At 36.7% G+C, this 26929-nt stretch overlaps 1 protein-coding gene across 3 annotated transcripts in view; it reads right to left on the reverse strand.

Annotated features, from left to right (window-relative positions):
- Positions 1–26929, reverse strand: part of KLHL4 (kelch like family member 4) — a 95336-nt gene that overhangs the window by 9699 nt on the left and 58708 nt on the right. For all 3 annotated transcript variants that reach the window (XM_027785682.2, XM_027785684.2, XM_005236728.3), the window contains 6 exons: positions 12402–12575; positions 11803–11939; positions 8772–8968; positions 5441–5653; positions 4277–4463; positions 1041–1265 (listed from right to left, as the gene is read on the reverse strand). In XM_027785682.2, the coding sequence (XP_027641483.1) occupies positions 1041–1265; positions 4277–4463; positions 5441–5653; positions 8772–8968; positions 11803–11939; positions 12402–12544 (1102 nt within the window). In that variant the 5' untranslated portion in view covers positions 12545–12575. The remainder of the gene's footprint in view (positions 1–1040; positions 1266–4276; positions 4464–5440; positions 5654–8771; positions 8969–11802; positions 11940–12401; positions 12576–26929) is intronic.

Below are 26929 nucleotides of genomic sequence, written 5' to 3' on the forward strand. Positions count from 1 at the left end.
GAAGCCAAACTTTGAGCAATCAGATTTAGCTCTGTGACCTACTTGCTGGGCAAAACTATGCCCCTGCAGTTGGTAATTGTAAAGACTGCAATGAAAATTATTTAATCTGTTTTATCTTCTTTCCCTTTACCACCTACTAGTATTTGCTTTTATAAATTTGACAGGCTAGCTGGTAAAAATGCTACACTATATATACATTCTCCACAAAGCAGTGGAGCAGGTAATATAGGTCACAAAGGTTTGCTGAAAAATTCTGGATCAATCTTTTTCTATTATTCATTAAAATAAGTATATTCTATGTCATTTGAACTTACCAATGATTTCAAGCAATACCTGTTGCTGTAAACTTAAGAGAAGCCAGCTTTTTCGTAAGAACAGTGATATATAAATCATTCAGAAATCATCATATTCCCTTCCTTGCAGTCTCCCCAACTGTAAGCTTATCCTTATCTTTTTTTAGTTCCAGAAATAAATTCTAGATTTCATATTATTCATTCACTGTGAATAATAGAAAGGTTTATTGTGCAGTAATGACCCATAGATACTAAGTCATGGCAGAACTCTGTAAAACTTCTTATAATTACAACATTAACATTAGCGAAGTTGTACTTATTTCCTTACCACAATGGTTTTTTCAGTGTGGGTAGTTCTCTGATCTGATTTTCAGAGGTGCTCGGTACCTATGGGCTTAACTTAAGTCATAATTTTAAAAAAAGCCAAACTGAAAATAGTTATTGTATCACAAACATATCTCTTGACCATTAAATTGGATAAAGACTAGATACTTTTCACTGTTGCTTATATTTTGAAATGTTCTAAAATTAAAATTAACTCTGGAAGACCAGTGTAAGTTAGGTGAACACTAATACATATCACTGTCATAAAATTATGGCAATAGGCAACTCTGTCTTTGAAAAATATCTACTACAAATATTGCCACGTGTTATCAAATGTTTCAAAAATTATCTCAACTGTAGTTTTGTCAATGAAAACTCATTTGTATGCAATGCAAGCATTTACAAAGAAAGAGCACCTCTTACCTAGGCCATGTCTGTGTGTTGACATAGGAGGCATTATAGTCCAAACTTTGGTGATAGGGTTGAAACATTCAACGATGTTAGAAGTTTTCAGACCATCTCTTCCTCCCACAATATAGAGCTTGTTGTCAATTACTGCAACTCCAAACTGTAATCGTCTACCATTCATAGTACCAATTTGTATCCAACTATTAGTCCTAAGGTCATATTTTTCAATTGTTGTGGTACCTGTAACAACATAATTATGATGAGATGGCCATGAACTGATCAGTACACAGCAGTCGGTAGCTGGTACAACCCAAAACATTATTAAATTGTAAAATTTTGAAATACTGTCTGTGGAGTTTTAACTGTGGCTCCTTGGTAACTTCAACTATGAAACGTGAACCTAGTAGAGAAAGCTTGCATTAACATTAATTGCATGCATATATAATTGTCAAATCTATGAGAATTAACTGGGGGCAAGAAGATGCAGAACTGAATGCCCTCAAAATTTCAATACTGAAAATTTTAGAGATGAATTAAACCTGTTATTTAAATACCATGAGGGTAGGGGTTTTATGGTTTGAGTTTTGGGGTCTTTTTTAATATCCTTATGAATATGGTACCTCACAACGACGTACACTTTAACCATGTTTGTGCTTAAATCATTAGTGATGATCAAAACCAGAAAATGGGTCCAGGTGTCTGTCTTAGGATTTGGGCATGCCTCTTCATGAATAGTTTGGATGTTTTCCTTGTTATGATGAAGACAGGTAGAAGCCTTAGTTGTGTGTGAGTACACATTTGGTTCCCACAGGTAGCTTCCCTGAGCTTCATCTTTGCAGCAGCCTTGCAGTAACTGCTTGTCTGCTGTAATATATAAGCTGTATTTTCAGTTTTTTCAGGTCACTGAAATTCTAGCCATGCTTTTGCTGCAAGTAATCATAAGGCCCTAGATCTGTGCCATTCAAAACTGACACCTTGCCGTGCGCTGGCCCCATCGGTCACTCGTCAGCGGTGATTTCTCCGGTGAGAGCTGATTTAGCACAGTGGGGGGATGGCTGAGTAACGGCCAAGGTAGAAGAGGCAATTGCCAGCTGCAGGTACAGAGCACCCTGGAGGTCAGCCTCACTCAGCTGAAGGCAACCAGCTGAGAAAAGGAGCCGAGTTCCTGCCTGTTCCTCCACTGGGATTTGAGAGGAGAGAAGCAGTATTTTGAGAATTACAATAGGCAGTTAGTGGCTAAAGAATGATTTACAGCAGCAAAACCACCATGCGATAAAGCAGAAAAGAAAGGTAGCATCTGGTTTAGAAATCTGTTAGAGATCATGTGGTAGACTTAATGCATTTAGTGAAATATCCTTATATCTTTTCTCTCCTCTAACATGTTTTTCCGGATGCAGAGACTGGGAAAGAAACCAGCAGATCCATCTTCAATAAAAGAAAAAAATTCTTTTTCCCTTCTCCTGTCTTCTTTTATTCTGAGAAACTGCATTTCTTTGACTGTTCTTCCCCCTTTTTTTTTTTAGTCTGTTTGCTCTTCTTTGCTTTGATTCCTTCTCATTTATTCTATGCTAATACGCGACTGCCCCAAAGTTCTCAGCTTCAAAAGAAGTATCTCGCACACTAACTGAAAAACAGGGAAAATACATTAAGGTATACAGCGTGTTCATATATACCCTGTAGGCTGCAATTTTTACAGAGGCTGGAAGGTAGGTTTTTAAAGTTAATGTGGCTTGGGCACATTCACATTTTTCGAAATACCAGCCCAAAAGTAGCTCTTTGATCTTCTTTTGATCACTTGAAGTTGAGATTTGACTTCGTATACCACCTGAGATAAGCACAAAGCCAAACCTGGTGTTCCCTGCCAGTTTTCTTTATCACAGAAAGCGCATTATTGCCAGAGGTGTAAGTTACTCCCTTCTCAGAGCTGTTCTTCCAGTGCATCCCAGGCTCTTAGGTGGTGTTTCCTTTATTTTACAATCCAGCGCAGGCTCAAAGTATGAGTCAGAGCTGTAGAGGACAGCAGGGAGGAGAGGAAGTGCTGTTCTTCTTAACCATCAAAAGGCGAAAGTTCAAACAATTGGCTTCATTCCAAGGTGATCAGTAAAGGGGGCACCAATGGGAAGAGCAGCTGTTGACTGAAACAGCCCTTTGTGCGTAACCTTTACTGAGAAAAACCCATCAGAAAATCTTATTCTTAGTTCAGTTGAAGTTAGCTTAATGATTACCTTGAATTCTTGGTTGTTTTATATAATTCATAGTATTGCTAATTAAACTCTGCTAATTGATACGGTTTAACTTTATTTTGCTAAATTGTCCTAGGAATGCATGTTCTCATGTTGTGATGGCGATGAATGTGTATTTTGCACTTGATTTGATTGCATAGAGATAGTAAAGGTAGCATTGCACGAGCTCTCATATAGGAAAAAACAGTCATCAGCAACTTTTTGCAAACCATGTAATGGATTAGCTTCTTTGTGATTCTATTAAAAGTGAAGTCACACAGCTAAAAGTAATACTGTTCAGCAAGTCGCTAGACTTTAAACTAATTATAATTCTTTGGCTCCAAGCTGTGGGTTTGAAGTTAACATTCCTGTAGAAAATGATTCAATATACTGCCTACTAAATATAATACTGTAATGTGTAAAGCTATAAGCTGATTGCAGTTGTGAAAATCAAATAATAAAAACTGGAATACATTTAAAACATTTAACTTTCAGCCACAAATCTGAGAAATCCCTGTGTATGAACTCCTGAAAAAAAAGCTGCACGTACTGTAGCACTTGTGAAAAAGTACAAATCTTCCCATCTGAAATTTTACAGTAAGGATTGATAAGCTTTAGCTAAGAACTCTCTATAGTTCAGTAATGCCTTTTGGTTTTATTTTCCTCCTCTTTAAAAATTTTTCCAGCCTTCTAACTTTGTCAAAAAAGAGCACAGGGTTCTAAAACAGCATTAAAAGAATCGTCAAACTGCATGCACAACTACCGACAAAACTTTTTTTAAAATCACCATCTGAATCAAACTTCTTCAGTCTGCACTTCAAGATACATGCATATCATTTACAAACATATGCTTCTTGTAAGAAGAAAGAACATCTAACACATGGGATTGTGTTCTGTGGGGCTTTCCCCCCCACCTTTTTCACCCTGAATCACTGTTTTCCTAACAGAAAACTTTAAATAATTTTCAGATATTCTCTCAGTGTATGTGATACAATTGATTAATACAATTAAATTAATTTCTGAACTTACCTTTAGTGGCATCCATACCTCCTACAGCATAAAGTGCACCCACTGTAGATTTTCTGGGCTTAGTTCGAGGACTCTGCATCATGGACCGTCTTTCTGGTAGAAGATGGTACTTCATAGCCTCCATAAGAAGTTTCTGACACTCCAGGTCGTCTGCAAACATTGGACTATTTTCTAGGTCGGCTAGTAACTAAGAAACAAAAAGTGAGAATCTTTTTTATATAGAAATAATTAAAATTCTATGTACTTTAGTAATTAAAGTATTTGTAGCTACAAATACTCATTTTCAGTTCACCGCTCACTCAAGCTTTGCTGGAAACTCTGCCTTAATGCAAGCAAAACAATATAAAGGTAGGCAAAAAAGTCTTTAAGTATGATGTCTTTGCTTTATTTTTTCAAAAACTTTCTTTTAACCTTCAGAAAAGGTTAAAATTGCAAATGTAGTACTGCACCTTCTGAATGCATATTATTTTGATACCTAATCCAAAGTTGAATATTTGCAGCTTCAGTCATGGAGTTCCATAAAGTAGCTGTAGTGTCCTGACAGTCGTGATTTTCCCATAAGCTTTTCTGATAAGATATATAGATTCTTCTATGACACAGATACAATAGTGTCAGCTTACTGTAAAACAGTTACGCCCATCTCTGATGCTTATTCGATGAAGTGCCTCAGTCTTAAAGGACAAGTAATGTCACCGCTCAGAATAGTCAGCAATAGTCTAGACCTTTTAATTTTTGTCTATACTTTATGGCAATAAAGAAATAAGTATTGTGCTTTATCTGTCCTGCAGTTTGATAAATCTAAACGTCTTTGCACGGTATCTTAAGCTGCTGTGTTATTAGAGGAAAACTACTACTGTTGCCGACCCACACAGGAGCACTGTACTTTTGTAATACCATTAGACTGGTATTTTTGTACAGGTAATTCTGAGTCTAGTAATTACACAGGCATTGTGGGTTGTTGGGGTTTTTTTTCATCTGTTGACAAATAATAAGCATATCTACTGTACAGATTAAAAAAAAAAAAAGGCAAAAAATGCACCAAAAAACCCCAGCCAAAACCAGAACCTTTCCACAGAATTGTTTTCTCTGTCTAAGCAATGCCTGAGGTGGAGGCAAGCCTTTCAGCTGGTAGTTAAGCTCCCTCTTCGCCCTTCGCATCCATACCTGAGGTGGAAGCAGAGGCAGTCTAATATAAGAAAGAAGCATTCCTAGGTCTCGTTGCCGATTTTGCAAATCATGCTTCACCCACATCATTAACGCCTGGAATATGGCTTCTTCATCTGGAACATTGATGTCATCGCTAGACAAGAGCTTTGCAATTTCATTGGCAGGGAGTAAAAGGAATTCCTGGTTTTTAATTACTTCTGTGAAGTGTTCCTAAGAAGAAAATAAAATAAAATATATATATTTATCAATGCACTGGTCATTTTCACACCTTGAAATAACATTTTCTTAGATCATGTAGGCTTTGCATAAATTTCATTCCTGTTCTGTTCTACAATATAAGGAAATGCAAAATATATTTTAATTATCAATGAATCTCCTTCTACCATTTAAGGCACATTTTGGCTGCTTTTTGCTGTCTTACTCTTGCAGATCTGAAGAATAATCCTCATCTTCACACCACCGTGCCTACAGACATGTTTGTCAGGCTTCTTGTCGGTATGTCCTGTCTTAGGGATTTCTCACTGACAGTTTTGTCCATCATTGTGATCTTAACACTGCAGCTTTATAGAAACACAGTTTGAAGATATGAATGTTAAGAATGCCAAGCAGGCATTCAGTAATCTGTGTAAGTTCTGTTACAATCAGATTCAAAAGTTTTAAGCAAATTACATTGAAACCTTCTGATCCTTTTACAATGAGCTGTGCCGGGTGTTGGCTATATGTCTCCACTCTTAGTAGCAGGTAATAGAGCGAGGGAAATGAAACACACTTTTCTAAAAGTACTTGTCAAGCAGTAGAAAATTGGATGAGTCCCAATAAAGGGGTCTCAGTCTCTAAGCTATTGCTATGATAAAACTCACCAGCTCCAGAAATGTCCACGAAAATTAAATCCCTAGAATCTTTCAAAGAACTATTTTTCATAAAAATAATACATTGTACAGTCAAGTTATAACAATACTAGAATTTATATTAAAATATATTAAGTATGCTTGCTTGTGCTAAATCCAAAGGAAAAAAGAAATGTTAGGAGAGATGGGGGGGTTATGTTACTTGCAAAGAGATGCGTGTAGGAATTAATGTTTGCATTTGAAATACTCATTTCCTTTTATTTATCTGGAAGTAATACATCTTATTTGGGAACAAGATTGAAATAAGGCAGGTGAAGAAATTTTATTAACTGATATTTATATTATTTGTTTTCAGTAGTGTCTTAGATTTCTGTAGGTCCTTTCAAGAGTGCCAAGGATGTAAATATAGAAGTATCAGTGATTAAAGGAGATGTTAACTTTGCTTTGTTACGCATATCCTGCTTTAATATTTTGTGGCATTCAGAGAATAGGGACAGGAAGACCAGTCCACATTTAGTTACAAATATAGCACAAAATGTTTATCAGAATGAGCTCTATCTGCACAACAAGACACCAGGCAGGAAACTGTTAATACTTTGCATCAATGGCCAAAGTAATTGAAGGGAAAGGTCTCCATTGTGCTTGTTTTTATTGAATGGATGTGGTGTTTATAGCTGATTGTCTTCTAAAAATATTTTTATACTACTAGTTCATGTGCATGGTCTCTACATTTACAGTACAGATTTATAGTCTTTCCCCTAATGTACACATTTACAAGTGGTTGAGGTTGGCATGCAAGAAAACTGAATGGAGTTTTTATCCCCTTCTACAACACTTGTGTGTGTGTGCATTGTTATAATCTTTTATTCTCCAAAGTTTTTTAATGTTACTTCAAGGGTTTAAAAAAAATTCTTTAAGATTTTTTAAGAGGTGCAGATTTCCTCTTCTGTCTCTAAATTGTCAGCAGCTGCAAACTTGGTGGGTGGGTTTATGACATGCAAGGTCCCCTTGCATTCTGGATCTGTGTTGCACGCAAGATACAGGAGGTGGTTCTATAGAGGTGGAAACGCTGCCGGCTGTTTCAGGAAGACATAGTGTAAAATCTATATGCACAGTACTGCTGGGTCTCATAGATTCACCATACTTCACATTAGACAGCGTTCGTAAAGGCCCAACTGTCATTTCTGTAACACACTGTTCTAAAAAATAGTAAAGGTCTAACTCCTGGGGAAAACTGGAGGTTTTCCTGGTTAAAATACCTAAACAAAAAAAGCTCTCTTCTCACCTGACATCATAAAATCATATATCTCACCATACGATTTTATTTCAGTTTTGCAGAAGTTTGGACCATAAATTTTAAAGCTGATGCCCCTGTGCTGGGGCTGGTGGGAGAAATGAGGCAGGAGCAAAGGGGGGAGGTTCCTGGTTTTGGCTGAGTATAAAAAGCTGTGGAGCAGGAAGGACAGCACTATCATACAGAGGCTGAGTGACCTTCTACCTTAAATGCCCTTTTCCAAACTTGAAAATATAAAAAGACTCTAGATCGCTGCTAAGCGAACCATTCATTGGTACGACAGGAAGGAGCACCACCAGTGCGTTCAATCTGCACATGCCACTATCATTTATTTCAGCATGTGGAAGTGTACAGTCTCTTGCTGGAATGCTTTCAGCATTATGAAGCCTCTAAACTCGTTTCGACATACTACACTAATATTTCAAGCATAAAGCTGCCATGTGTCTCCTAACAAGTAGTTCTTTTTATATCTGTTTAGCTGTAGCAGTTGCTATTCTTTTTGAGTTTAAAGTTGCTATAGCACATCTTGTTGCCCTGAATATTTATCCCTTGATTTAGTTTCACAGCAAGCTATCTTGCCTCTCTGTTTCCCACACTCTGAATATTCATTTCTTGCTTTGAGCCAGAGGAGGATTATGCTTCTGTCAGGGATGTGCTTCTTTTCAGCATTCCAAACCTTTCCCATAAATTCTTTGTTTGGGGTCCTTTTATGTGTGTCTCACCTTAAAATCAGCTTTAGAATTTTCTTTGTGTTGAATCAAAAGCCTAAGAATGGGCGATTGGTGTTTGCATCTTGACATTAGCCATGTTAAGGCCCTATTACATTTTCTGGAAGAAATACATATCCACCATACTGCAAATTTAAATTCAGTAAGTATGTCCTTCTAAAAGGCAAAACTCAGAAGGGGGAAAAACAGAACTGATTTATTTATTTATTTTCCCCCAAGAGTGCTTTTCTCTCCTTCCAATGCTTCTGTAACAGTCACAGTTCTTAAATTTCCCTTTGGAGACAGAGCTGGGCAGAGATGTCTCTGCATCAGGGACTCGACAGAATTGACCCCGCCAGCATGGGAAGAGCAGCACCACCACAGCAGCCCCGAGTCCCAAAGGCCGTGTGTTTTCCAGGAGAGTGTTCACACTTGCTGTTAGCATTGTCACTGTAAGGCAGTTAGATTGTTCCTCTTACCATAGTGTACATGTGTGCCACCTTCAGGAGCTCCGTGCAGCCCTGAGCATCTCCGAAAGAGCGAATCCCCAGGCAGTTGGATGGGTGGAGCTGCTTCATGAGAAAGTTGCAGCATACCTCAATAACCTGCGAGAGCTGGAGAAGACAAGCTGCAGCTAGCAAACTTTCTATAGTGTCTTCCTTTAACTCTAGAATACCTGTGCAGTTTGCATATAGCGGGGGGGAAAAAAAAAAAGTTTAGGTTTCAGTCATTTTCTTTATATTATTACTTTAAAGCTTCCCACTCCTCAGTTTTTCTCCTCCTCTGTAAAATTTTGAAAAGAAGTGTTCTGTAATGCACAAATTCATTTTCCTTTCTTGCTGAAGGACTCTTTAAGCATATATTTTAACAAACTTAAAGGATTTGGTGGATTTTGAATGCAGTGCTTGCGACATTTTTATTGGAGTTCTAATAGTATTAGGTCTGATTTTGCATGAAAAGAAGTAAAATAAAACAAGTGTGATCGGAGAAAAGCCTGTCCTAAAATTCATATATCAATTAATAAAAATATATATCGTAAGTTTATATTACCCACAAGAACTTCAGTATCAAAAGAGAGGAAATGCCAGCAGTGTGTGCAGGAAACCCGATTTCTTCCATTACCGAGTGTTCATAGATAGACTGAAAGGTGTTAATTTAATAAGATCTTCCATTCTTGTCATCTCGCCAGTGGATGGCTCAATTCCCTAGCTGATATGCAGCACTAAGATCCTATTCTGAAAAAGGAACTGTGGGGGTTTTTTATGGCTGCATTTTCCATTTATCATTACAACCACCAGCCGCCTCAGAAACATTAATTTCTTTTCCAGCCTCTTCTGTGAAAGGGTGATACACACCGTCTCCATTTAACACATGGAGAAGGGCGGTATTGAGAGATTACAGTCAAAATTATCATCGGAGTAGAACTGTAGAGGTTTCTTGTCCAAAGTTCACTTCTGATTTATTGCAGCAGAATATGTAAACAATTCTGAAAATTATAGCTCTTATCTCTGAAAGTCACATTTATAATTCATTACCTAGGAAAAAAAGTAGCACTTAGTTTAGTGGCTTAGTTATTATCACATGAAAACCTGTGACAGAGGCAGTGGGAAAATTCTGTTTTCTATAGCAGTCTCCAGCAATCTTACCGTAGCACAATCCCATCTCTTCCTGATGTGCCTTGCTTTGTAACTTAAATAATACTTTCCAGCTTCTGCAAAAAATGTGGAAAGGCTGGCAGGGTGCAGAATAGGGCAATGTTTGGGTTTGTTTCTTACTATACAACTCAGAATAGTTACTGAATGTATATAGCAAAATTGGTACATGCTCCTGCAAATACAGATTGCAATATAATGGCTCAAAGCAAAGAGGGAATCCTGATTTCACAAGCAAACTTATACTATTTCATAGTTTGGCGTTTGCTTTAGTACTGCTGTATATGTTCTTTCATATGGCTTTGCACTAAGTAAACTGAGATGAAATTTAATCAAGAGGGATGATTTTGAGATGTATGTGGATAATAAGTAGCCCACCACCCAGCTCCTTTGCACTTGTACTAATCTATTTCCTCAGGGAATATATTCTATTTCAGTGTCCCAATATCACTGCATTGTAGATGTTCTGCAGCATTCCCTCTCACCCCCTGTATTTATCTCCTTGTTTGTACCTCCAAACAGGTTTTATTTTGTGTATAGAAACTTATGCTTCCAATTTGGGTTGCAGATTACTTAGCCTTCTCGAGAATTCTCTATGTGACAGTCCAGATATAAGAAGTCCCTGACCTAGCATGTCAAGAAGTCTCCTATTTTTAAAATTTATGCTAATGCTAATATGGCAAATATAATAGGGTCTTTGCTTTACTTTAATCTTTTTAAAAAACCCCAGTCTTTTAATGCCTTTTAAAGTACTATAAGAACAGCAATAAAGGCCTCTGATACATCTTCCATCCTCCCCGTGTCAGCATCATTCAAAGGCAAACAAGCAATGTCCTGGGTGGGACAGCAGATGACAAGGATCTAGTGAATGTTCTTGCTAAGAGCAGTTAGCTGAGGGGGTGGATTATTTACCAATAAATGTTCATAAATTCAGAAAGCTGGTTTTCTGGTCAGTTAAGTGTTGTTACTTCCTGGGAGAGTAATCTTCTCCTTTGGAGATTTGGACCTTTTTGGTCCATTTGGCTTGGTAGGGGAGAAAGTGTTTCGCAGGCTTGTCAGATGCCTGAACGTGCAGACTTCTGCAATGTGCATAACTTTGAATGTTTCTAATTGTAACAGAGACTAATACCCTGGTCACGTTCTACAGCATTTTCCCCTGCTCACTAGAGTGCAGATGAAAGGGATTTCACAATGCTCTGACTTGGTCTTTTTGGCTCTTTGGTTCAACCATTCCAGATTCAGCCATACAGGGGTAAATATTGAAAACAGGAGAAAACAGACTGGGAAAAAGCTACATATTCTGGTATTAAGGTAAAATATTTAATTTCATTAAGATAAAATCTAATTGTTCAAGAGAACATTAGTACACCTTTTTCAGAATGTGGTGGCACTTTCTCATAGTAAAAGTTGTTCTGCTTGTGGGTGTGATCATATTCCTGTTTTCCTGTGATTATTCCTACTCAAGAGCCTTGAGTGAGCCAAGTTAGTGCCACCCTGGCAGACCATTGCTGTAGCTGCCCGTGGCAGGAAGGTTCATCGGATACTCTTGGGTGTCACTGCATAAGGTGGGCAACAGGCATAATATGTTCTCTTTTTAAAATTCCTGAAATAATTTGTATCTAGAGACAGGTGTCCAGTATTAATGTATATGATAACTTTTCTGCATATCTTCTAGAATAAATTATATAAAACAATTATATTTTTTCATCCTCTCTAGAGAAAGGTTTACGTTACATATGCATGATTTATGCAGGTATTCATGTATTAGCACGAAAAGGAAGAAGTGACACTTATGTATGCATTGAATAAACTTTATCTGCCCTTACAACAACGCTGTGGGTAATGGAGGAAGAATTACCTGTGTAGGCATAGCGCACCAAAGCCTTCAGCGCATCAGGGTCTACTCCCTCCATCTTGATCTCCTCTTGCTTTGCTTCACGTACATCATTAGTAAACATTGCAGCAAAATAATCAGACACTGCACTGAGAACCAACCTTAAAATAAAAAGTATTTTAGGAGGACTGCAAATTACTTCATATCTCAATAGCAAGCATCAAATTCAGTATTATTATATCATAAATTCTGTGTGCAATGGAAACATTATCTTTAGCATAGGACTCAAATCTTACAGCAGTAGTGTGCAATAAAGTTAAAAGGGTAATTAGTAATCTAATTTTCTCCCATAGTGCTTGTTTGGGCAGATTTTCTTCACTGATCTCACAATAGTTTGACAGCAGCAAGAAGGGAAGATGGACATTATTAAAGGTTCAGGTTTGAATTTCATTCTATTTGAAATAATGAATATGAAACAGTGTTCACATAATTTTATTCTGTTGTTGGTTGATGTCCTAATTATAGTAACCATTCATTCATAAATAAACAGGATAGGCCTAACTTGGCCTAGCATTTGGAAATTTCAGGCTTTGAAGCCATGTAAACAATATTGGGCAATGTACCTGTGAGCTGGGATCTTTTGGTCTCCAACAATAAGAAGAACATCACACAGCTGCTTCTGTTGCAGATAATTTTCCATTTTGCGGAAAGTTTGCTCTGCGTGGTTTGTAGACTGGAAATACTCATCGGAGCCATTGGTGTTCATGCCAAGCAGCGAGCTGCTGGTCGTTGACAGCCTGCAAGGGAAACAGGCAGCACACTGAGTGCGGCATTATAAATGCAGGTTACATTCTTCATACAATTTTTCATTAAATGGCAGTACAGAAATATCTAAAATTAACAAGCGCTCATAATCTTGTCTTACTCTGACACCATCTTCCATATTTTCCGTTTGGTATCTGCAGGTTTTCATTTTTAAGGCTGACATCAATGGCAGTTTACTGCAGTTACCTGTAGTTGGTGGTGCTACTGAGTTTTCTGCTTCCTATCAGTTTTGTGTTAAAGATGCACTGTTTGCACAGTGTCGGTGCAATGAATGCAGCCTCTTGATCATTCACCGATAAAAAACATAAAAAACCCCCCTCTTTTCCTGGGATACTAATATCTAAAATATCTTGTGGTATGAAATTTTGGATAATACATGTCTTTAGGTCTTATTTCTGTTTCTCTTCATACTTTGTACATTAAATTACATTACTAAATAGGAATTAATCAGAAGACAACTTGACAAGGACCATATAATTCTAGACAAATTACCAAACTAGAAGGTGATGAAATCAGTATATTATATAGCCTTTAGGATCTGAATGCAAATAATAAAGACAAACTAATTTCTCTGCCTTTTCATGGAAATGTACATTATAAATATATTCCTCCCACTCCAAAATTCTGTTAGCTGTCCCACTTACAAACACCCATGCTGTTTTTTTAAGACATCATTTCTTACTGCCTTTTGATATAGATTATTTTGCAGATCAAAACACCTTTTTGATATTTTCTTAGAAAATTATTTGCGTTTATATTCATATGGTTTTTAGTAAAATAGTAATGTATTTGTTGATATACATGAGTATGATGTCTTGAAAATGCTTCAATCTTCAGCATTATTTTAGTGAAAGGTTTTTTTATAAAAATGTTTCCTCAGTTTAATATCAGGTATCACTAAAAGGTAAAGCATCTTAAATTTCCAAGCCCAGCTAGGAAATAATGGCAGCTACTTGACTTAATCTACTAGTTGTCTTTGATATAGTTAATACATATTCATAAATGACTAGGAGAGATAAAATCTCATTGAAATTAACATATTACATTTAGCAGAATGTGGGATTACATTCACAACTGAACATCAGTTCAGAAAATATAGAAATAAAAATGGGTAAATCAGGTTGAATGAGCAACATTATCAGAAAAAAGTGATAAATTAGATCTTACATTTTCAAAGATCATACCTCATTAAACAGTTAATCAGAATTCAAGGGAAACAAGTAGAAATCAAATTATAACATAATGTTGAATTGGGACACAGTAGTGTTTTCTGTGTTCTGCAATACGGTACGTCAGCACTTTTCAGAATGGCACAGAACAAAATCATGGTGGGTATAGCTAGCATGTGCCGGGGCTTTTCCAGACATATCTCTTTTTTCTGTCTGAAAATCTATCAAGACGAAGTTTTCTGTATTTCTGTGCTTCATGTATAGACATCCTACAGCCCGTTTGGAATATGGCATCTTTGGGGCACTGGTATGTCAGGAACCTTTAGATCCCCAGTGTATTTGATGCCTTTCCCATGCTCCAGAGTTCCATGTACTCCTTCAGGCCTGGCCCCACCAGGCTCACAGGGTATGGACAATCACTCACAGTCTGAAGAGACACGTTATTTCTGGTATAGGTGTGGTACAGCAGCCCGGAGGTGTATGTATATGTCTCCGGAGAAACAGCAGACCTGGTGCCTCTGAAATCCCCAGGCGCGCTGCGCGTGAGCATAGTGCACACATACTGGTGCACACGTGTTTCTGTCTGGGCAAATTGCAAACACATTAAGATACACCAAATCAGTGCAATAAAGTCTTTAGCTTTCTTCTGAAGCTCTTTGTTACAATTTCAAATGCATATTCTTTTCTTTTTTAAAAAAAGAAAAAGGGGCAAATCAAGTTCACCTATAATGTGTTTCCTTTGTAGTTTACAGCTTACAAAACTTAATTTGTCTCAGTGAGTTTAATGACTATACTTTTTCATTTGTTTTCCTTCAATGCTTCATTGAAAATGAAGAAACTGCAAAATTGGATTATATGCTCATTAGTTTTGCATCAGCTACTTGATGCCAAATTCATACTCTTTAACGTTCAAGTTTTGCTATTTACCTCTTAAGCTTTCTTTAATGTTTTCCAGTAAAGTATTTTTTCAAAAATATCTTTTTTCAGATTCATTATATCCACTCCAAGTATTGTACTGGAGTATGCATTACATTGCACTTATCTTTGAAGCTTGCAGAAATCATCTAAAATAATACTCAACCATCCCTATTGCAAACACACAGAACTAGTTTCTTGAAATAAATAATTTCCCATAGGGTATTTATGGGTAGAGCAATCATTTTTAAGCTGCAAATATTTACAAAGGGACTTAAAATCTAATAATTTCCTTCAGTCCTTGGTACTTTTTTCACATTTTGTAGAATGACCTTTAACTGCAGCAGAAATACCACTAACATAATTAAATCTTTCAAAGACAAAGGTCTTTAGAGACTGAAAAATACTGGAAGCAAAAAATAAGTGCTCCATTAAATTTGTTGATATTATAATTGTTGGTTTATCTTCAGCAGCTGATTCAACATGGTAGCTATAGTATATTATGGAAGGGAAAATTAAATTTAAAGAAAAATATTTATGTGTTTTCCTTACTGTACAACTGTCGCTGCAGAGAACTGAAATACTGACCTTCAGAATATAGTACTGGGGATTAGTGAACTAAAGACAGAAATTTAAGTATCTTAAAGAAAGAAGTCAAGAAAAATATCCTTGAGTCTGATGCCTTTTTGTTGAATTATAGTAGGGGATGCTATGTACTGTGGTGCAAAGATGGGCAAGCTAGCTGCAAATGTGCTAGTGTGGCTCTGTCTACCTGTCATATCATATTCTATGTGGGGTGGGTTAATGTGTTGAGAACAACACATTAAGAAAACTCAAGGTTCACGTGAACCTACCCAGAGAGGAAGCATGTAGAAGACAGAGAAATACTTCTTTTCTATATGTGTACAGGTTTGAACAAGCAAAATCTGAATATTGAGAAAAAAAAAAAAAGTTTCCAGAGGTGCATTAGCCTTGTGGTGACTAAGGAATTATATTCCCACTCAGTCAGGAGGTAAAATTATCAATGAAGAATTATAATCCCAATTGCTTAATGTCATCTTTGCTTTAGTGCTCACTAGGATGCTGAGTTGTCTTAACAACTTTAGCATCAGTAATAATGGTTTAATAACATGGCTTAACCTAGAGAGGGCAGAGATAAATCTATATTTAAATGATTCCAAAGTAGCTGAGTTCTATGAATTTCATTTTAGGTAGAAAGCCAGGAGAAATAATTTCAGCGTTCTCCTGTAAGGACAGTGAAAATATGGTACCTTTTTTTAAAAGAAGAAACATGAAATTTTGAAAAAGGAAATATAAACTGAAAACTTGAAGAAGTAATCAGAAAGCATTAAGCATCTAGACAATAACAAGGAGATAAATATCAGCCAGCACGGCTGTTCAGAACAAATCATGTCATAACAATTTTTATTTTTTTTTTAACAAGGTAACAAAGCTTACTGGGAGAAAAACATTAGTTGTCAGAAGTCATCTTGACTTTTGGATGACTTCTGACACTATTTCACATGACATTTTCAAAATCAAGCTAGGTTGGCATGTTTTAAGTGTAATAAGTATAAAAGATATGAATAACTTGAATAGCTACGCTTGAAATTTATCAGAGATTCACCTTCAAAGGCACACGACATTTGGAATATTCCAGGCAAATTCTGCTTCTGATGCAGCTCCATATTTTTATTACAGACAAGCATATGATAAAAACAGGGCTTAAATATTACATCTATATATGATAGCAAGTCACAAACTTTTGGGGAACAGGATTTAAATTCAGAGACCCATCTCTGTCCTTGTCTTTATTGAACTTCAGGCAAAGACCTGTTAACACATGCGTGTGAGTTGTTACTCGAATGAAGCCAGCTAAGAAATGACGGTTGAGGTAACTGCTAGATTATACTGGACACCAAATAAGCTGTGACTCAAATATGGTGCTGTGGAGGTCAGATTTCATCTTTTCTTTGGTCAGGAGAATTGATGTGATGAGTTTTCTGATTCATTCCAGCCCTACAATTCTTTATGTTTGTTAATTATGTTAAGATTTTTTTGTCTTCATAAAGTACTCTTCATTAATCAGCACAGCACTCTTCATTAACCAGTATATAAAGGATATATTCATTGTCCTTATTATTTAATTAGAACATGACAAAACATAAATGTCATTTATTTACCATGAATGTCGTTTTTAAAATTCAGTATGTGCTTGAAGTGCCTTATTACATGTGCCCATGGCCAAAAAACAGAAAGTAAACCTGATGGTAAGGAAGTTTAGAAGCAGAATGCTGCATGAAAACCAGGTGATAAAATGCAGTATTTTAATTTGATTGTTCTTGATAAACTATTGTTTATATTTTTATGGTGACCACTTCTCTTTTGGTACCTGTTTACCTACTATAATATTTGTAAAATTCAGTTTAATCAAGTAACAATTCAGTTATGTGTCTTTTACACCTTTTGATTTTGGATCACCTTACCTCTGCACTGTACATCGCTCCAGCCATCAGTAGCAAACTGGACACCAGTTAGAGACATTTGACATACTAAGGACTTTATCATAGCTGAGGGCACCGATGTGACTTCAGCTCTGTGGTGCGCTGTATGTGCTTCAGCGGTGACAAGATATCAGACAAAACTGCAACTTCATCAATTCAGTTTGTTTGTGCAGCAATATTTACGATGCAACTCACCTATATTTTTTTTCCCCTCTCATTTGTTTCTGCTTATTCAAGAAAAATGCAGACAGCCCCCACACAGGCAGACTCTTTCCTTTGAGCTCTGACCTGCTGGGCAATGTCGTGGCGTTGGACAGTGAGAGATGCTTTTTTCCTATGCAAAATCATAGGACCACAGCATCTGTTAGAGATAAACCACATCAGTTGGCTGAGATATAAGAAAAATATTTCAGTTAAGAAGCTATTTCTGAACACAGATATAAAGCCGATGCACCTGTACTAATTGCTTGCTGGTGTAATTATACCATGTCAGTAACTGCCCCAACCTCTGCCTTAAAATTTCTACTGCAGTTGTCTTCTTTGTTATTTATTCTTTGTAAATGTAACAACTAAAGATAGTATTGAATTTTTTAGGGTATGGGTAAAATCTTTGATCCAAAAGAGTATGGAAAATTGTACTATATGTTGATGACTGCTGAGGTAGTAACATTAACATGAGGTAGTGACAGAAAACAGTGGAGAAAAAGGAATAAGCAATTAAAATGTATAATTGTTTAAGTTAATGGAGAGACTGCTGACTTCTAACCTAGCTAAATTGACAATTCCTTTAGAACTTGGAGATCTTGAAACTACCTCTTTTTAATAATTTTTTATTCCTAGTGTTAACACAAACCTGCCACCTTTTTAGTTGGCAAGAGTTAACATGAATTTTCCCATTTGGGTTTACAAGTGTAAGTCTGCATATCACCAAACACAGGAGCTTCAGCACGGCACTCGAAGTACTGTAGCTGTTTTGAGTTTTGTTCTTCCCCTTAGACATGATAATATACAGATGAATGCCATTATGATTCATAGCAGGATGAATTTGGGTTATGATATTTTGAATTCTCCTATGAATAGAAAGCACGTATGTGGTGGGGTAATTCCACTGGAAAAGAGGTTGCAGGCAAGTGGCAGAGCCCCTGAGCGCTGTGTACAGTGCTTTATGCTTCATGTCAGCTGTGGCCACATCATGATTTCATGTCACAAAGAGGGGTAGATCCAAACAGTCTCCCCAGTAATCTGTTTTCTTTTGGAAATTGTATATTTATGGTGTTTAACAGAGGAAGTTAATTATAAAATTATTTTCCAGGCACACTGCGGTGCACATTGCACTTATTGGCATGTGTACTCCCTCAGCTGTTGATCTTTTGTTCCTAGCAAGGCAGTTTGTTGAAAGCTTCGTGCATTCCTTTATTGACATCTTATGTCAACAGTAGAGTTTTATGCTGGCAATTTGCTTTATGCAGGTAATTAAGAAAGGAGTTATTCCTATGCACATAGAAAGAAGTTTCTGTAATTTATTACCATTTAAAAGCACAGTAAGAACTGGTCCAGATCTTCTTTGCTTGCTTTATGGTACTCAGTGAATCGCTTTTAACTGCTGAAGACAAACATTTTAAAAATTCACTATTATGTAAATGCCTATCCAAGAGTCACCATCTATGGGATTTTGTTCCTGAGTTTTGCGGCCCCGTTTTGAAAATTGCTCAGCAATGTATTGCAGACCTATTCACATATTTCAAGAGACATTAAAATTAGGAGTCAACTGGCCTCCACTTCTCTTAAGTCAGAGTGATAGGTTGGGAAAGGCCATGGAGCAAGTCTTATCAGCCTCCGTGGCTTTGCATGCAGCGCCCACTCTGTCTGGCCAGAAGGAATCGAGGCAGCAGTGCAGCTCCACGGGGAGTAAAATCCACAGCTCTGAGGGAGATGCCCAAAGTGCAGTATCCATAGGCTGAACAAAGAGGTTTCTAGAGAGCCAGTTTAAATTGTTGAATTCAATAAAGGGACAATAAAAGGGACAAACACCAGCCAATCTTTCTTCTGATATTTGGTGGTCGTTGGATTACACAGTACAACTAAGGACTTCATCACAGTGACCTGTCAGTGTCAAGATTTGTAATACAGTAGGTGTTTTCCATTTAAGTAATGATTCTTTTCCTGATCCAGACTAATGTGAATATGAAACTTTACTGTAAACATTATAATGGTATGACTTAAGAACACTTATTTCCACAGCATGTGATATTTTCTTAAATACTGGAGCTCTAGTAGTATCTAATCATTCTGGAGACCACACTGCCTGTACGTCCATGAGTACTATTTTATATAACTATTTATATAACTATACAACTATTTATATAACTATATGTATTTTTATATATAGTTATATATACCATTTATATAACTATACAACTATTTTATTATAATAGTTATATGTTAATATTCAGTCATGAAGTGAGTGTCCCAGACAAATCATTTAAATGAATGCCATTTTAAATTACCAGTCAAAACATCATCCTCCAGGAAAATTAAGACTGTATTCATTTACGTTATGTAATAGAGAATAATAACGAAGTTAAACATTTCAGGTAAAAAGATAGGAGTATGTATGCTACCATATTAAAATTAACCTTTGTTCTGATAATGCCAAACATAGTGGGTGCTGCTTATCTCAAATATCCATGTGCCTTTTTTCTCAAATCATAAACATATTTGAGTTCATTTTTTATTCTTTGTTTGCAGGTATATAATAGCTACCATCTTACTATTCATAAATAGAAAGTTTTAAAGTAGATACTTTGAGATTACAAGTAACTATTGAAAATTAATCTAGAATTAATCAATCTAAAGTCTACCTGCCATTCGTTTATAACTACACAATGTTAAACAGATGCCTTATCAGAATAACGAAATTAGAGAAACTGAATTACAAAAATTGAATATTGCTCTGTAACTATGGTTCATCAGTAATAAAATCAATTTTCATACACTGATAGCAATAGATGTTTTTAAACTAACTTAAAAAGTTTGATTAGGAAATACTAGGTTACATGCTGATGTAGGAAGCAGCAAATTCATAGAAAACAAAGACATTACCCATGATGTTGTTTATATCAGTGATGTTTAGGGCCTCTAGTCATTATTTAGTATACAACAAAAAGCCTATCCTTTCCTCTGAACCGACACGCTTAACCATTAACACACTGATTCAACCATTTCCTGCAGAAGAAGGAAGTATTTCCCTGCATGGTAATATTGTATGTCTGCCACAGTGAATATTGCTATATAACTTATTTTTAAACAAAACCATATTTTAATTAACATCCATTTTTTGTAAGACAAACAAGAAAATCAATACTAAGTCATTATACATTGAAATTTACCATGCAAGATGTGCCATAATGTAGACCATGAGGAATACTTCATTGTTTTTATGAACACAGGCTCCAACAGTACAAGAAGCAATCTGCAGTTGTCACAGCAACGCATGATTTCTAATCTAACATTCGTATTATATGATTATGTTGGAGGGAAATTGAAAGTCATGAAGGAGAAATGCAACAAGGCTGACTAATTCTTGCTCAACTTTCTTGTAGCTAGGGATAATATTGTTAGATATTTTAATAGCATCTTTCTAAAGAACAAAAAACGATGTGACCAGAAGGCATGACATAGCACTATCTCAAGCTGTCATGTACAAAATGAAAAGTAATGACTAAATGCTGGACATGAGCTTGTGGCATTTTTATTTAGAGGACATAGAAAACAAAATACAAGCCAATGGAAAAATTAAATCCAAGCATTACTGTTGCCAGATTAAATTAAATAAATCCATGTTTCTTCATTAAGCACCTTTCAGAAAGACTCCTGTTGGGAGAGATTGTAGGGAAGGCAACCTGCTTTATGCTGTCCCCTTTCACTGTGGTTGGCAAAGAGAGAACAAAGGGGAGCTTGGGAGGTACAAGAATAAGAAAAATGTAAATGTAAAGTGGTTCCATCTCTAGTGAACAGAATTTTGAAAAGCCAGAGTGTAACAGTCTCAATAGCAACTACCCTTGCCCCTATCATTCTGAGCCTTGCAGCTAATTGTGTATGGATACTGCTGTGAGGTTTTTTGTAAGACATCTTGATTCATGAAAACACAAACCGCTACCACAGCATCTTCTTTTTTCTACTTCACGAAATGCAAAGGGACTCCATTCTTTTGTTTTCTGGGACCATTTCCTTTTTTGCATCTTTGCCTTTCTACTTTTATCTGTTTAGAATCTAACTAAGCAATAACAAGATTATGTTTCACTTAAATGGAAAAAATATGATAATCCCCACTTCAGCTGAAGTCACCACTTTACATTTCATTTCACTGTACATGACACTTCCCCAGTCATGTAAGATTCTACAAGTTTGTTCCAAAACATCTCCTCACCTGACTCAACTGATCTACTAGATACCTCATTCAAGGCAAAACATTGCTGCAATGGAAAAAAAGGTGTGATTTGTAACCTATTTAGCCAGTGTGCGCCATCATAATTACAGATTTCTTAGAAAAGAGTGAGAGAGAATGTGTATAAAGGTATGGTCAGCCTGACAGACAGGAAGCACATTTGAGAGGTAGACTGAAGTTTTCTACTCCTAAGGTTTTGTTAGCTACATAATTTCACCTGTGGTCAATTCCTCCCTTGTCTTGACTGTGTAATTATACCCTGAGAGGGTTTTCCTCTGTAATAGCCAAATATTTCTGTGTGTTCATAGGTACAGGTATCCTGATACCAAATTATTCTCAGCTAGTTGTTACCTTCTGGTTTTCTGTGTCAGAATACATGACTCAAATCTAGGTCTAGAACAATATTAAAACAACTTAGCCTGCTGTATTCATACCTGGCTCAATCGAGTGGATATTCTTTCAAGTCAGTATAATAAAACCAACATACACTGAATACCTTTCCATATATAGCGGAAGGAATCGTTAATGTTATAAATTATGTACACTATTGCGCTTTATCTCCTGTTTTATCCTTGGTCACTGACTTTCACTTTTTTAATATCTGAGAAATATCTTAGTATTCATTATTATATGAATTTTTGCTAATTTCAGGAACTAATGTCCACTGAACATCTAGTATGCTTGCTGAGAAGAGCAGAGGTTTGAGACAGCAACTTGCAATAATTGCTTATTAAGGAAACCTCTATTCATGAGTCCATAGTGTCTTTGTAAAAGAGAAGGAGAATTGCCTTTACAACCTTAATAGGTAGGCTTTTGGGTTTACTTTTATTTGACAGTACCAAGTGTATTTAACACTATTTCTGACAACATCTTAAGAAAACCTGTACTCTTGATGCCATTGGTTACTTGGCATTTGTTCTGGCAGATAACAGTGATAACTGCTCCAACAAGCCAGGGTCTGTGTCAATGTCAGCTCACTGTAACTGAATTGGAATAAAACCATGAAATCTAAATAAAAGCAGTATATGAAACCAAAAGAAAAATAAAGAAAGGCTGAAAAGTACAAGTGGAACTGATACAAACTGCAGAAAATATTGCTTACAGTAGTATTATGACAGATTTTTTTCCTGGAGTGCCTGTATTCTTCATTATTCTAGGTTGGAGGGAGGCAAAATTGCATTATAATGTGAGCTTACAAAATTTAAAAGATCAATTTTATCACATTTATTCAATAAAATATGTATTACAGCTTTTGCTGAGGTTGTAATACAGCAATAACTATATGAAGCATGCAACAGCATGCTACCATAACTAATCTTGATAGAAAACCCAAATATTTCCTTAGATTTGTTTTATGCCTCCTGAAGAAGGAACTGATTATTTAGATTGTTTGTAACCTGCATTGTTTCAGTGAAAACATGTTACAAGATATGCCTTCAAACTATTCACCAAGTCACGTAGTCTCAGTCCGTAGAGGTTTTCAAGCCCTGATAGGATAAAGCCCAGAGCAACCTGGGCTGATCTCACAGCTGACCCTGCTTTGAGCAGAGACTGGGGTGGAGCCCTCCTGAGATTCCTTCTAACCCAGGTTACCCTGTGATCTTATGGTTCTGTGACTCCTGGTGATCAAAAAAACTGGCAAGAAGTAATAGTATAAATAATAAGGATTTCAACTGGAGAGTAAAATCCTTTAAGTAGATTAATGTCAACACTTACCTGTTGCCATCTAAATGTTTTAAGGTTGTCCTGAAAGCATTAATGCTCCCCTCTCTGGAATTATTTTAATGAAGCTTCTCTTTTGGTAAGTTTTCCAATTTCTCACAGTTTCCTCTTATAATTAGAGAAAACTTCTATTAGTTGTTTAGTCTTTGTGCAATATCATAACATGGGTTGTACTGCGTTCCTACTGACCATATTTCCACCAGCAAGAAGATCAAATGAGAGTTAATCAAATGTTTTAAATGTAGGTCAGCCTTTCCTGCTCAAATTCTGCTAGACATTGTGTGCTAAACACCCCTTTACTGAATACAATTAATGTTCCCTCCAAATTCAATGTGAAATTTGATGTATTAAATTGCTGCGATGGAGAGACGGGACGCAGCTTGATGCAAGCAAATGTCGATTTATTGTACAGAAACACGAGTTTATATATAGTTTCAGAACCTGCGTGTTTTAAACAGATTGGTTCTTGAAGCTAAGCATTGCATACTAGGCAATCCCCGACTGGTGGTTAACTACCATCAATTAATAGCAAGGTGTTACCTTTCTTTGGCGCCATCCTTGGTGCCATCCGTCCCCAACTCCCCTATGCTCTCTCAGCATGACTCATCATGTTGTTGTGTCTATTCACACTCCTTGTCCTCCCAGGGTTAGTGACCTACAAGCTCGAGCACATTCCCCTCAGCTAACTGATTGCTATGCATGGTCCTAATTTCCAGCTGGCTCCTGCATTAAGTTGAACAGGCAAAGCTAAAGCTGTGTTTATTTTGCTTCTGAGTCAGAACCCTTACTTGCTTGGGTCTTACCTTTATATCTTGCTGCAAGTGTACAGATCATCTTAACATATTGCAAGTCTTTCCTCCAAGTAATCTACATTAGAAATTGGTCTTGCATTTGAAAGAGTTTGTTTGGGGTATAGGAAAACCAGAAATACATCAGTTACAGTTTATACAATTAAAAAGTAACAGATTAAAAGTTTAGGAGCCTAGAAATTAGAAATTTTATATTTTGGCTATGGTATTCTCCAAGATTGTTTTAAAATATGGTTATGATTGAAAGCTACTTATTAGAAAAGGTAAAAATTTGTGGGTTTGAACTTCAGTTGATTCATGAAATATCACAGCAGTAGCCAGTAAAAGTGAAATAACAGCCTCTTCGCTTCATGGCTTGGCTTATGAGGAACAACAAAGGAAGTTCTAGAAACTGTAGAGACTTAAAACAACTTGTGAAAAGTCAAAGATGACGTATCAATCTGATGTATTGTTAAAAATATATAAGGAAATAATTCCAAATGAAGAATAAAAGCTTTAGTAGCATGCTAGTAAATGTGTCAGAGCTTTACTGTTCCATTGAACAAGCCAAACTTTCCTTCCAGTCCTGACTTTGTTCTTTTGCTAATTGTGTTAAGTTCAGGTTCAAATTCATTATAACACTAAGAGAAGAAGTATAAGGAAGCTTTAAACAGCTAACTAGTAATTGAGCTACATATTGAATGAGGGAGTAAAAGGCACAGATGAGCTCTACTGCTTTGTGGCATCCCATGGGAGCTTCATGCTGAGCAACTTCATTGGTATATTGTAACACAAAGCCACTCTGTATTTCTTTCATAGACAAATTTGGGATCCTTTAAGTGAATGAAAAAAACAAAAAAACGAAAAAAGAAAAAAAAAAAAGAGATAAAAAATTAGTCCTGACTTACAATCTTGTTCCTTTTGGTGCTTTTCTCACTGCTTCATTGTGTTCTGAGTGAACAGCCTGGCTGCTGCACGATCACCAGGCTGTAACTTCCCAGGCAGCTGTCTTACACTGCTTGTAAATCCACTACGACAAGCTATATCAGGAAATGGAGTTGGCTGCACTGCTGGATGATTTTACTAGGTCAAGCATCTCAGACAGAAAGATCAAAAGTCCATCCTAAGCCACTGTACTAGCATGCAGAAGTGGGTTTTGGGGAAGTATAAGTAATGGTGTAGGAGGGAATTTCTGGCTTTACATGTAGTTTTCTGTAAACTGACTGACCAGTGGAGAGACTGGAGGCAGTCTTCTATGAATGTCCTGAGACCATCACAAAAATCATGATGTAGAACAAGCATTTTAATCTTTAAATGTTTTTTACAAGGTATTGTTCTAAAAGATATTTATGTATGTTTGGTTTAAAACTCTTGATATAATCATAGTTCAGTGTTTACATATGTTTTGAATTACACTTCATGACCCAGAAAAGAAGCACACAATTCTCCAGTGTGCTGGACAAAATAGTGAACTTTCTGCAGAAAGCTGTGGCTGTGACATCTGAAGTAACTGAAGGATTTCATTACTCCAGTTAAAGCACTCTGTAGCAAGAATCATTTTCTGCCTCTTTACTACCTAGCCTAAACTAAACTTTGGTACTGCTAAGATCCTACAGATCTCTGACCCACTATCTCTTTCTTTCTCTTACATTACCCTCTGGTATGTAAATAACAGTATGGTTCACAAATAGGGAACACTGGCCAGTTTGGGTACTAAAGTTGTTAAAGTTTGGTCAGATCAATATATATCCATTATGAACATAATTTCAAACTGTAGAACACAATATTTTTTTGTTCACAGTCTATCTTTATTCTCTTCTTTATCAGCAAGTATTTTTTGGTGTATTGAATAAATGAAAGTCAAGAACCTTTAGTAGCACATCCATAGATGGGCTTAGAGTTTTATCTTTCTGAAAAGTATTTTCTTATAAATCCATTTTCTGTTTTTTTAATAATTTTATTTTATTGAGGGGTTTAAACTACAGGTAATTGTTTAATTGCAAGTAAAACTTCAAGACTTTAGAAGTTTAGTACTCAAAATACTGGTTCCTGGCATACCGTATGGTCCAACAATAAAACTCTGAAAAGCTGCTTCCTGAGCTTGCAGCATGCTCCTGAGACCGGTTATATACCTGTTATGTGACTGCACGTACACATGTCCCCAAGATGTGATTCTGCAAGTATGTGCAGTTCTGTCCTGTGCCGGGCTTATGATTCACACAGTGGAATTCCTGAATTGTTTCAGTGCAGTTGAGGTACCTTGCCTGGACAGACAGTGAGAATGCACTCTCTTTGTAGTGGGGTCCAACACTGGATAGTGGTATACAGTAATTACATGCCATTCCCCAAACTATACGCAAGATCTCTAAAACTGAGAGACTGAAATAATGCAAAATTTGAAAAAGTAATTATTTTTCAATAACTCAAGTCCTGTGTTTTCTAAGTTAGTTGAGATGTTGCTCTTTGAAAAAGAGAAGAAAAGGCAGCGCACCTTTTCATGCTCTGGGTCCGGCCCCCTGCCTGCTCAGCAAAGGCAGGCGTGTCTCTAGCTGTGGCAGAGGGCAGCTGCCTTCCAGGCTCTTGCCTGCCTGGGCACTGACGAGATACAGGGGCAATGCAGAGGATGCTGTGGCGCTGAAGCCTGCGTGGAGCAGGTTATATGATATGATTTGGCAAGTCGCATCTGCCCCAGGGTCAAATGGTTGGCCAGAAGTAGTGTCACCAGAGCTGGTCGTCTTGTATTTTCACTACGTATATGGTAAAGGCAGATAGATGACTGTC

Source organism: Falco peregrinus, chromosome 13, assembly GCF_023634155.1.
Source record: "Falco peregrinus isolate bFalPer1 chromosome 13, bFalPer1.pri, whole genome shotgun sequence".
In the NCBI taxonomy this organism is placed as follows: Eukaryota; Metazoa; Chordata; class Aves; order Falconiformes; family Falconidae; genus Falco; species Falco peregrinus.